Source organism: Melopsittacus undulatus, chromosome 2, assembly GCF_012275295.1.
Source record: "Melopsittacus undulatus isolate bMelUnd1 chromosome 2, bMelUnd1.mat.Z, whole genome shotgun sequence".
Classification (NCBI taxonomy): domain Eukaryota; kingdom Metazoa; phylum Chordata; class Aves; order Psittaciformes; family Psittaculidae; genus Melopsittacus; species Melopsittacus undulatus.
This window is the reverse complement of record NC_047528.1, coordinates 19,669,847-19,681,639: the sequence shown is the minus strand read 5'-3', so window position 1 is coordinate 19,681,639 and position 11,793 is coordinate 19,669,847. Positions and strand designations below refer to the sequence as shown.

Here is an 11,793-nt window from a genome sequence, read left to right as displayed (position 1 = left end):
CAAAGTGAGGGTGCTGAGGCGCTGGCACAGAGTGCCCAGAGAAGCTGTGGCTGCTTGGAGCAACCTGGTCTAGTGGAAGGTGCCCCTGCTTGTGGCAGGGGGTTGGGACTGGTTGAGCTTTAAGGTCCCTATGAACCCAAACCATTCCATGACTTTATGGCCAGTCTCACAGACACATGCTCCTCCATGTTGTGGGGAAAGCTTTGTACAAATCTCCCAGGGATGTAGTAGCTGGTGAGACACTTGGGCTGCTGATGGCCCCTGGCAAAGAAACCCAGAGGAACCCGCTCTTCTCTTTTGGAGGAGCTCACCTAGCAGAAATGACATGACAAGGAATGCGATGTTTGAACAGGCAATCGCACATACCTGCCACCTGCACTAAGTACCTCCCCTGAGAAAGTAAAGCATGAACTGAACTAGCACTGGGTTACCCCTCAGATAGGGATTGCGTAGGCACCACCATGGGCAATTCAGTGAGCTCACTGAGAGTTTTCCAATGTGTATATACACACAGGAAAGGAGAGGACATTTCCTCCTCCAGACTGCTCCTCCCACCACTAGCACAGAAACCCTCTTTTAAGGGGATCATTGCAAAAGCTGTTTCTTAAAGAAGCTGTGTCCTTATCAGGTCAGATAAATCCAGAGCTGCCATGAGCTAGGCTTGCTGAGAATGCCAAGGTGAAAGTGCTGCTGTATGTCATCAAGTTAAGCTTGTAGCCTGCTTTCAACATAACCCTGCTCTAGAAAGACAATACATTCTTTCATCAGAGAACAAAGGCAGGCTCTCAGAACCCAGCTACGTGAAATATGCTCAGATGGGTCCAGGTAACTGTTGGTGAAAGATGAAAAGCTTTGAAGTTCTTGAGTCTGGTGACAAAAGCTGTGCCAGGTGAGGAAAGAGCTGTGGCTCACACACTGCTGCTGGGCACTGAGCTGCCACCTCCCTCACAGGGATTTGCACCTCTTCCTTTCAATGCTCTCAAAAGTGCTTTCTTCTTCCTCCCCTTCCTGTCACCCTCATGTAAACAGACCCAGAGCAGAACAGGGACAGGACTGGCTGTTTCAAACAGTTCAAGAAAGTAATTTAGAGCCTCAGTATTCATAAATCCAGTATTAAAAAAGCTTATTTGATGCAAAAGATCATTTATAGTTATCATGAATATGACAAGATTAACCTTACCTGCAAGAGATATATACACTGTCTTGAAGGCACCAGAGGCTACACTAAGCATTGAAAAACCGTTTCTTTCCACAGTTCTAGAGAAAGCAAGCTCACGTTCCTCCCCCACCATGTCCAGCTGGCTCAGACATCAGAACAAGTCAAAGGCTAAGATTCTACTTCCCTGCAGGATCTCAGGTTGTTGTGGTAATCTGCAACACATCTGCTAAAAATGGAGGAAGAATGAATGACATTACTGAAAGTAGCAGGCTATTCAGAACTAAATGCAGAGTATCATTCAGCTTGATTATAATTAGTTGATAACACTGCATCCCCTTCTTAATAGAAAAATTACATTCAAGTGCAAACTAATGGCAAGGAGTCTTTTTTGTCAGCTGGATGCATTTCCCTTCGCAAAAAGGAAATTAAAGCCAGCCTGTTACTTTCAAACAAAGCACTGAAGGCACCACAATATACTGCTATTACAGTTTGCATTAATATGAATAATAACTGTTATGCATTAATATGAACCAATAAGAAAGCAAAGTTTCTACGCTAATGGTACTTTAGCCAAAGAAAAGGTACCCTTGTCACCATTTCAGTACCTAGGAAAAGTCTGGAGATACTAAACTGGCAAGATCAAAGCCTAAATATAAATTAAGAAAAGGTTAGAAAAAGGCTTTCATTTGATAACTAAACCAAGAAGTTGTTTAAGGCACTCCCACCTATGTGTTTGTGTTCCAAAACCTCAGGAAGGCCAGATTTTGACACCACTTATTTCAGAATGAAGAGAGTATCACACACAGTATTACTAAAGCTGCATAAACCTTGCACTTGGATTTTTCTTTAGTTTTAAGTCTCCCAAACACTTCAACCTTTACACCCCCCAGATAATTTTATCTCCACCTCACACATAGTTTGCATTTTGGGCTGGCTACCAATTTGCTTTTTCTCTTGCCCCTTGTCAGCAGCTTCAGAGCATTTGGATGGCTCCCACTAGTTGATATTCACACTACATGAAGCACTTGCAGAAATAAATCCTGCATATATTGCATACATTTATGTCAGAATCACTGTGTGGTGTCAGATGTCAAGGTAAGAATGAGTTACAGAAACCTTCAAAGAACTGTTCGGATAGGAATGCCTCCAGACTTTGTAGATGAAAGAAGCCACCTGATCTAGGAAAGGTAGCTTGTAATAACCCCATGTTCAGTGTCTCCAGCTGATCAGCCACAGATACACAACAGGGGGAGTGACATTTTACAGAGATGCCGTGCGTTTTTCCTGCTATTAAAAAACACCCTTCCCAGCAGTTAATGGAAGCCTGCCCTCTTGCATGAAGAACTGCCCTCAGACAGTAATTCTCAGGACACAGCTTAATACAGGTATATGAAGGGTGAGGAGTGTTGTTGCTGAGAAGAAGAAATACAGGCAAAGGTCATGTGCAGATTTATGAAAAATAAATTTATTACATAACACCTTGTTTTAACAATGTTTGATTTTTTTCTTTTATTCAGAATACTTGTGTCATTCATGTAAAATAGTTTGATACAGTACATTGTATGCAAGTTTTTCCTCATAAACTCTAAGGCTCTCCTAACACCTTGCTCCTCTGCTGTAGGAATGGCACCCCTAAACAACGTGCGAACGTTAAAAACGAAATGAGAATCATTAACTGAAGAGAATTTAAAATCCACTACACCAAGCTGGTTCTCAAAACTCATGACGAAAGAGCTGAGCGGATGCCGCACCTCTTTAGGAAATATCACTCATGCTTTTTTATTCCCAAAGCATGCTCACAAATCAGTAACACCAACAGGAAAAATAAAACAAAACACTCTCTATGACAATCAGTTTAGTTTGTTTGCTGAACCAAACATGTTTATATCAATGACAACATACTTATTTTACTATCAAATAGCAGCTTTAATACCAGTCAAGTCATAGATTTAAAAACAAAACCAAGAACTCATGTTGGAAATTAATCTTTGGGACATCTGTAATTGCTGGGAAAGAATGCAAACGTTTGCATGTTCCTAAAAAAATCTCATCGTAGCAATTGTGTCGGTCATAAAACATTGATCTGGGTGGAAAATGAACCATCCACAAAAGTCACTAAAAATAAACGTCTATCAAAACTGTCTCCAAGTCATGGTTAGTTTGCTTTGCTTTTTTGCCATGGTAACATATACTGTATGCTTCAAGTACCAGTTCAAAGATGTTGTGTACTATTGGTCAGATAAAGTTGTTACACCAAGAGAACTCACCACATACAACAACAAAAATGCTTGCCCCTAGCACATTTCACAGCTTCAACTGCTACAGACTGTCACTGAAAACAATGCATCGGTCAGTCTGAACCATGTCAAGTAAACTACAGAAGTAGCATATCCACAACACAAACTGTGCTAGCACTTTCTTTTCAAGTCTAACCCCAAAACCAGGTACAATTTGGGAGCCACTACTCCGCTCTGTGGAAGGGGGTGGATCGTGGCGGTCGGACAGGTTGGAGGTGAGGTTGTACAGTACATTCTCGTGGCCCAAGCCGGGTTCCAGGCAGGCAGCTGTGCGGCCGGTCCTGCAGCATTACCAGCAGTGCATTGACGGTATCGGGGTGCAGCTCAGTACCGATGTGTCTGATGCGAGTACTGTGGCGGCTGCTGGGAGGTAGCTGAATATCCCATGCTGCTCTGTGGCTGTGATGTGCTTGGTCCAGGGTTGGGGTAGGCAGCATGGGGGTTGGAACGCTGCAGAGTGGTTAAAGCAGAGAAATGTAGTTCTTCATAACAGGTACATCACCAGTTCCACCTACTGATTTATTTCAAGAGGTATCAAGCATACACAGTCTCACAGCAGCTGCACCTCCAGACTTCTTTTCACTTACTCTGATTACAGCAGGTGGAGGTATGAACATCAGAAATACTAGATTAGAAAGTGACAGGTACCACCCTTCAGTCATCCACCCTAATTATCTCCTGTGAGCCTACACCTATCACAGTCATACCTCCAGCCAACCCTTCAGATGACTGCAGCACACCTGCAAGTTACACAACACTTCCACTGCTCACAGCAGCCATCTTCTCCCCTTGCTCCCTTCCCCTTCAAGAAGCTAGCCTGGAGTGGAGGTTCAAACAGTGCATCTTACTGCTCATAAGTGCATCTTACTGATCTTACTCTGCATCACTGTGGAGATTTTACTATACACCACCCTTTATGTGACCTAAGAGTAAAGACTGAGCATGCTGTGCTTATTTAGGCTAATGTGTCATCTAGCAACAGCCTTAAAAAATACTTGAAGGAGAGTAAAAGGTAACAAGCGCTGCCTTCTCAGTGCAACCAGATGATTTCAGGGGGAAATGGCCACACAGTCACAGATTGTAGCTTGGGAGGTTCAGGCTGGACACTAAGGGCTATAGAGAATTCTCAGGAGACCAGTAGAGCAGAAGAACCTGCCCAGAGAGGCTGTGAAATCTCCATCTATAGAGGTTTTAAGACTCGGCTAAACAAAGCCACGGCTGACCTGATTTAGCATTAGCAATAGTCCTGCTTCAAGTGGGAGACTGGGCTAGATGGTCTCTGGAGGCCCCTTTCAACCAGTATTTCTATCAACTATTTACTGAGTGGAGCACTCACCTCTGAGCAAACCAGCAAGTGCCTACTTCAAGTTTAACCTAAAATGTAGTTATTTACAAACCATGCATTACAAAGGAGAAAGGACTGTGTGTCAGATTTTCAATCTGAGCATGTGACCACTTCGTAGCCTTTAACATTCCATTAAATTAAGACAATTTCAGTACATTACTGTGCTGGTTTACCCAGACAAATTTTGCAGCATTTAGAAACTGCTGTCACTGTAACTTCTGACCTGTTGTTATCTCAAGATGTTATTGTAAGTTTTAGAGAAACATACTTCTAGGAAAGGTCTGGAAAATTTCCTAAGCTGACTATTCCAGTCCTAGGGCATTATTACTGAGACACGAATATGCAAAACTCTGGTGAACTAACATCCTGAAACAGTATTAAAATAGCTTTATAGATCTCCTAAGTCACAATGTAAAATAACAACAAATTATTTTCCTGCTGCTCAGCACATAGAACAGAAGCAAGAATCAGGTTGCTGAGATGACGGCAGAAAGGAAAAGGCAAACTCTACTTGTTAACATATGTTCACAGGACTGATCTAATTCCCTAGGGGTGTACAGTGTAAAGGGGAAGAAATGGCTGAGCCATCACTTAATGTCAATGGGAACAAGCCAGCACTGCTAAACCACACTGTTAACACAGTGACTGAACTTTAGTGACATTTGTCTTCAGTCTTGAGAGACGGACTGAGTAACTCGTCAATAGACGTGTCACAGCTCTGGGTCACCCATCTCCACATCACAAATATCAGATGCACTTCAGAGAGCAAAAAATCCCTGAATATTCTTTTTGCCCAAGTGTGGCTCCTGCATGTAAGAAACCATCACAAGTTCAGTGATTAAAAACCTGACTGTTCATGACAGTTGTGAACACTGTCTGCATCCTGACTTTCAAAATAGATCTTAAGACAGAGGCAGTTAAAAAACACCAGATTCTTTCATGACACCCAGTGCAACAAATGGCTCTTGTTTAAGAACAGATATAAATATCCAGTCCGTCCTAAACACCATTAAGCACCCAGAGGGTTATCACAAGCAAAAGCCCAAAGCAGTGGACTTGTTCTAGCCTGTTTAATCCCATTGCCTTTGAAGTGTCACACTGCATATTTAAACAAGGCAAGGAAGTCTCTGTGCCATTTGTCTATTATTTTTATGCATGGCAGAAAAGGATACAAGGTCAACTTGCTTTGCAGGGAGTAATTCAGCTTCTGAGTGGATGGAGAAACTGTCTTAGTATGCCTTGCCCAGGAGATGGCAATCCTTCTTCACAAGCTTTATAGGGGCAATTTGAGCAAATTAAATGAAGAACAAAGGAGCAGGTGTTTGATTAAAAGAGAGGGTTGCACTGTAATATTTGTTTGCCATCTCCTCAAATTGCAGGCTCAGAAGCAAAAAATGTGAAGAATTTTGTTCAGGGAGACCTGAAACCACCAATAGGCAACTCTAAAACTGCTTTTATTCTGGTGCCAGCAAGTTCAGGTCTCCTCCCTTTGATTACCATGTTTTCCAAATACCAGAACAAATCTACCCCCTGCATTCTTGCAAGACTGGGGAAGGGATTTGTTTAGTTCCTTCTGAAAACCAGGTGTTTTGCCTCCTAGAGAGACAGCAAAAAGATTAGTTGGGAGCAGTCACATTACCAGTAAGAGCCCCTCAGATAGCAAAGTAGCAGTTGTCACTGTCTGTAGGCAAATGTATTTGGAAATGATGGCTGCTGACAACGGCTGCCCCCAGCTATAGTCCTGGGATGGATACCTGAGAGTTCAAAAGTTCTGGTGAGCATGAGCTGAGAACAAACCAACATCAGCTCCTGCGGAAGCAATTTGAGTCTTCTGACCTCTCAACTAGCAAACTTCAGCTCTTGTTCACAGAAGCAGAAACTGAAGTTCGTTCAAAATGCCAAGCTGCAGCAGCAAAATGAGGTGAAGGGCATGTAAACAGAGCATGCAAACAGGGCTCCCTGACAGTACCTGCAACCTCTGCACCAATCTGCTTAGGTATGTGACTCAACACAAGAAGATTCAGAGATACAGCTGCATTTGCCTGCTTAGAAACACACACACAACTAAAGTGGTGGAGCAAGCAAGCTAGAAGGCCAAAACAACGATTGACTGCAGCTTGTCAAATTGAAAGGGGCAAAGCTCCCTTAGAAGTGCTCTGTGATGCATAATGCAACTAAAGATGTTTATATTTAGAGGCACCCCACACTGCAGCACTGTAGTTAAGGCTGGCCACTGCTTCAAATGTTTCAAACAGCTCTAAAAACTTACATAATTCAAGGAGAATGACTTAAAAACTGATGTGCTACCAATATCCTAGGATAAACTGAGCAAAGGCTCTTGGGAACTAGATGAAGAGCCTCACAAGAAAGCTCCTGAAAATGACCTTTTATCACATTTTCAGTGCTTTCAAGTTTTGCCCAGTGCTGGCAGCATTCTTACCTCATACAGGTAAGAATGAGGGTAATGCCCCCACACAGCTTTTTAGAATATCAGGTACTCTCAGGGACAAACACAAAAGGAAGACTTCAAAATACACTGGTGTCTCCCCACAAACAGTCCCAAAACTGTGAACAGCAAGTTGACAGCAGAAGTTTTGCTGACACCATTCTTTCAGATTTGCTACAGAATATAAGCACAGCTAAGTGGCTTTCCAATGTTAGGGTCCCAGTTTTAGATATTAATCTTTAATTGAAAACAGTGCCAGTAATTTCTGACTCTGACATCTTTTGATTTCATCCAAGACACATTTCCAACTGGTCCTCTGTACTATGTATTCCATGTGAACCAGTATGTAATAGTTCCTGCAGGCTAACGTTTCCACCAGCATGTCTCCTCTTGAAATCTTCTATTCCCCAGGCTTCCAAAATCTATCCCCTCTACAACTGCTCCTATGTATATCATTCCTTGTCCCTCTTTTGCAGTTTCTTAGCTTGCATTAACTAATGGTTGTGTCCTTAATTCTCTTCTCCCCAGTCTCCGGGAGTAACATTATCCAAACTCACAAATTCAGGTACCATTCCCTGGGGTGACTTTCAGACATTCTTCTGCTCCAGACTCTTCCGATTTCCTAATATCTGACCAGAAGCTCAAATGCAGGAAGACTAGAACATAGCTTTCGAGTTTTCCTCAAGGTTTTTTCCTACACTCCTTATCTTCCTCACTCATTGATTGCCACTACCTCACCTGCCTCTTCAGATCTATAATACTGGTCTTACTCAAACTGGAATCCTCTTCTGCCTTCAAAACAGAGATTATGACAGCATCATCATCCAAAATACTGCTTTCCCACCCATCTGCCCCACTAAAATGCTTCTTTGAATTCTTATTTCACAGCCTGTTTACTGTAATATCCTTTGCCTCCTGCCATTACAGGCTTGTTCAAAAGAGGAATGGTGCAGAGCATAGCACAACAGGTCCACAATCAGCATTCCCTAGTATGAGTGTAAGAAATCAGTAACTGTAATAATACCTGATCCTGATTTCCTTATTGCTAACCTAAATAGCATCAGCATATCAATTTCCAGGCAAACCACCAACTAAATGAATCTGAAAACACATCTGAAAATAACAAAAAATACCAGTTAAGACAGTGACACTTAAAAAGTTACTTTTTTAGCTTAAAGAAACACTGCTGTAAACTTGAGAACCAAACACCCAATATATAAATAGAATAAATACCTGATAGTCTGAGGTCATAATAAGTCCACCTGAGGTAGTGGTAGGAGGAACAACTCTCACTTTTTTCAGTGGGGGTCCCTGTGTGTGACTGTTGTCTTGGTTCCCTGGGTGACCAGTTCCATTAGTATGGTTATTGCCCTGCTGCTGCTGCTGGTTCTTCTCAATTGTTTAAACACAAAGAAAAATTTCAACTCAAAAGCAGCACGTGAAATAACATGAACACAGGAAATAGTGTTAAAGGCAGTGAAGCATGATGATGCTGTTCTTCCAGTACTTACTTTATCTCCTTTATCATCTGGCTCTTCTTCTGTTAAAAATTCTCGTTTTGGGTAAGGGATTTGACAACCTGCAAAAACACTGCCCCCCAAAAAAGTCTATTTATCACTGTGTTAGAACAGAAGGGTTAAACTTGTAAGCTTCATACTTCACACCCATGCTACTTTCAAGCTGCCTGAGCCACAGTCCATAACTAATGGAGAAGTTTTTCCTGTCTTACTTTCATCACATGCTAAACATGGATAACCTATTGACATTTAATCTTCAATTGCCTCTTATACACTCATTTAAACTCCTAGTAGTTTTCAGGGTTTCTGTAACTGGTGACCAAACTGATGGTGGAAAGGTACATGGCCCATTTGATATCTGCAAGGTCACAAAGAGCTATCTTAATCCAGCTTTTGTGTAATGCACAATCTCAGGACTAACTAAAAATACTCCTGGAAACTCCACTGACAAATAATAAGATCACCTTGAACAAAGTTTAAAAAATAATGAGAAATTTCATCTGGCAGTTATCTCATGGTCCACATGAATTTGCTACTGCAAGTACAAGCTAATATTTACCCACCCTTAATCAGTAGAATGTATTTATAATCAAGTCTCTGTACACCTCTTTGCATTACTCATTGTGTATTCACATTAAAATGCCAACCTAAAGTAAAGAAAAACCCAAAGACTGCCCTAAATGCAGTTTCTGCATTCACATGACAACATTAAATCACAGAGACAGGTCAGGAGCTGTTATAAATAATCTAGTAGGTTTTAATGAAATAATTTAATTTTTAATTAATTGCTTATAAATATACATACCATATGGCATAAATTCTTCCCTAGATAACGGTAGAGAATCATACACAGGATGCACTAATAGCACTAATAGCTTTCTTAAAAGGACATACAATCATGTTCTCTGCCTAGTCTTTTGGGAGGAGGCTTAATTTTTAATGAAATCATTCACTGTCCCTTAATTTTATTCCTTTTGTAAAGGTCCCTACACAAACAAAGATGAACGCTTACAGAAAATGGACTTAAGTTGTTCAGGATGACAGCAGAGAGACAAGGAATTGACTTCCCCACCCACTGAATTTACAACAAAGGCTAAGACACAAAAATGTAAACTAATTAGATAATGTCATTTGGCATTCTGGAGCAGAGAAGTGGACCTACGGGCACTTAGCGGTTGTCTACAAAGATCTGTAGCATGCATAATCAACCTGTCAGTGAGTAACAAGATTAGTACTGCGACTAATAGGATCAAAGTTCCATAAAGCAAGAGATTAGTAAGAATGCTACTTAATTTTAAAAACCACAAATGGTATTTTTGTGGTTGCAGCTTTCCTTGGTTGTTACACAGTAAGTATTTGGCTCACTATTCACAAACATAGCAGAGAGAAAGCACGCATTTCTAAAGCACCTCTAGATGTACCGATAGGTTAATAAACCAACTACTTACTCGGAAGTGGGAAGAGGATCTTCTAAGAAATAGGGATCCTGCATAGCCTGTTCTGAGGTAATTCTCTTTATTGGATCCATAGTGAGCAATTTCTGAAGCTGCAAAAATAAAAGATAAGCAGCTCTGTATTACCAAAACAATTAACAAACTTCACTATTATTCCTGAAAGACAAGCTGATACAAACGCATCTGAACTCAAAACCACAACCATAAATGGCATAACAACATTCTTCTCTTTTGTTAAAATAGTAACTTCATTTCCCACTGAAGAACACCTGCCCAGGACACTCAGTTCAGTCATGAATGTTCTAATAAAAACATTCCAAGAGTTTCCATGACTTAACAGCAGAACTTATCACAGATCAGTTTGGGTTACAATGAGTATGTACATCTTCGATTAGATCAGGTTGCCCAGAACCATATCCACCCTGGCCTCCAACATCTCCAGGGATGGCACATCCACAACCTCTCTGTGCAATCTGTGCAGGTATTTTACAACCCTCATTGTAAAAATTTGTTCCTCACATCCAGCCTGAATCTCCCCTCTTCTAGTTTAAAACCATCACCCCTCACATCCTATTGCAACAGGCCCACCTAAAAAAGTCTCCCCCAGTCCTTCTCATAAGCCCCCTTTATATATTGAAAGGCCACAACAAGGTCTCCCCAGGGTCTTCTCTTCTCCAGGCTGAAGAATGACAGCTCTCTCAGCCTTTCCTGCCATACAGAAACAGGAAAATATCAAGTATTCATGTTTCACTGTAGGATACAGTGTCCAAGACAAAACTACAGTAGGATGTAAGAGACAGTGATCTTTAAAAGAAATGCTACATGTTCCATCTACAGCTTTTTAATAAAACATGAATCTAACAAAATATGCAGAAGCTACAGATGCAAATAATATTCATTTTACATTTGCTGTTTATATTTTCATGGGATTAAATTCTCCTTTTTACAGAGATCCACTGTCATGACCTGTGTCTGAATGCGTCATCTCCTTTCACTAGCTATCAATTGATTGTACACAACCATATTGAAGACCTCCACGCTGCAGAGAGTTAAAGTTAGGAAAGTACATTTTCTCTCCTCAGCTGTCAGTTTAATGGCATAAGTAAAAACATAATAAATACGTATAACAACCATCAATCCAGTTTTGTTTTTCACATCATCAACAAGGACTCACAATAAGTTATTCCAGCCCTCCAAGTCTGCATGTAGTCTTTGCAGACTATCAGTTTTGAACAGAACAATTCTTGTTCTTTCAAACAGCTCAAAAAGCAATCCCAGGAGCCAGAAAAGGGGAAGTCAAAAAAATGAGAAAAAAATACCAACATGCTGAAAAAATTACAATAAAAAAATATTGCAAAATTCTGGCATCATTTCTGGCAATTGTGTTGTATACAAGCTGTCCATCACATGCTCACAAAATGTGAGCAAACTTGGTCATAATCAGCAACAGAAAACAGAAACCACAAGAAAAGTTTAATGACTGTGCAACCATTATCACACTGGGGATCAATACTCTTATTTTGCTCCTTGCTCAGGTGCCAGCACAGAAGTGAGTCTTCCACTTAGCACTAGAAA

General features: G+C 41.0%; 1 protein-coding gene across 4 annotated transcripts in view; it reads right to left on the bottom strand.

Annotated features, from left to right (window-relative positions):
- Nucleotides 1-2,600: 2,600 nt before the first annotated feature.
- The window catches only part of CDK8 (cyclin dependent kinase 8), a 74,565-nt gene continuing 65,372 nt past the window's right edge, over nt 2,601-11,793 (bottom strand). For 3 of the 4 annotated variants that reach the window (XM_034060129.1, XM_031049605.2, XM_031049606.2), the window contains 4 exons: nt 10,213-10,310; nt 8,759-8,837; nt 8,481-8,639; nt 2,601-3,906 (listed from right to left, as the gene is read on the bottom strand). In XM_034060129.1, the coding sequence (XP_033916020.1) occupies nt 3,781-3,906; nt 8,481-8,639; nt 8,759-8,837; nt 10,213-10,310 (462 nt within the window). In that variant the 3' untranslated portion in view covers nt 2,601-3,780. The remainder of the gene's footprint in view (nt 3,907-8,480; nt 8,640-8,758; nt 8,838-10,212; nt 10,311-11,793) is intronic. The other variant, XM_034060130.1, reaches the window with a different exon arrangement.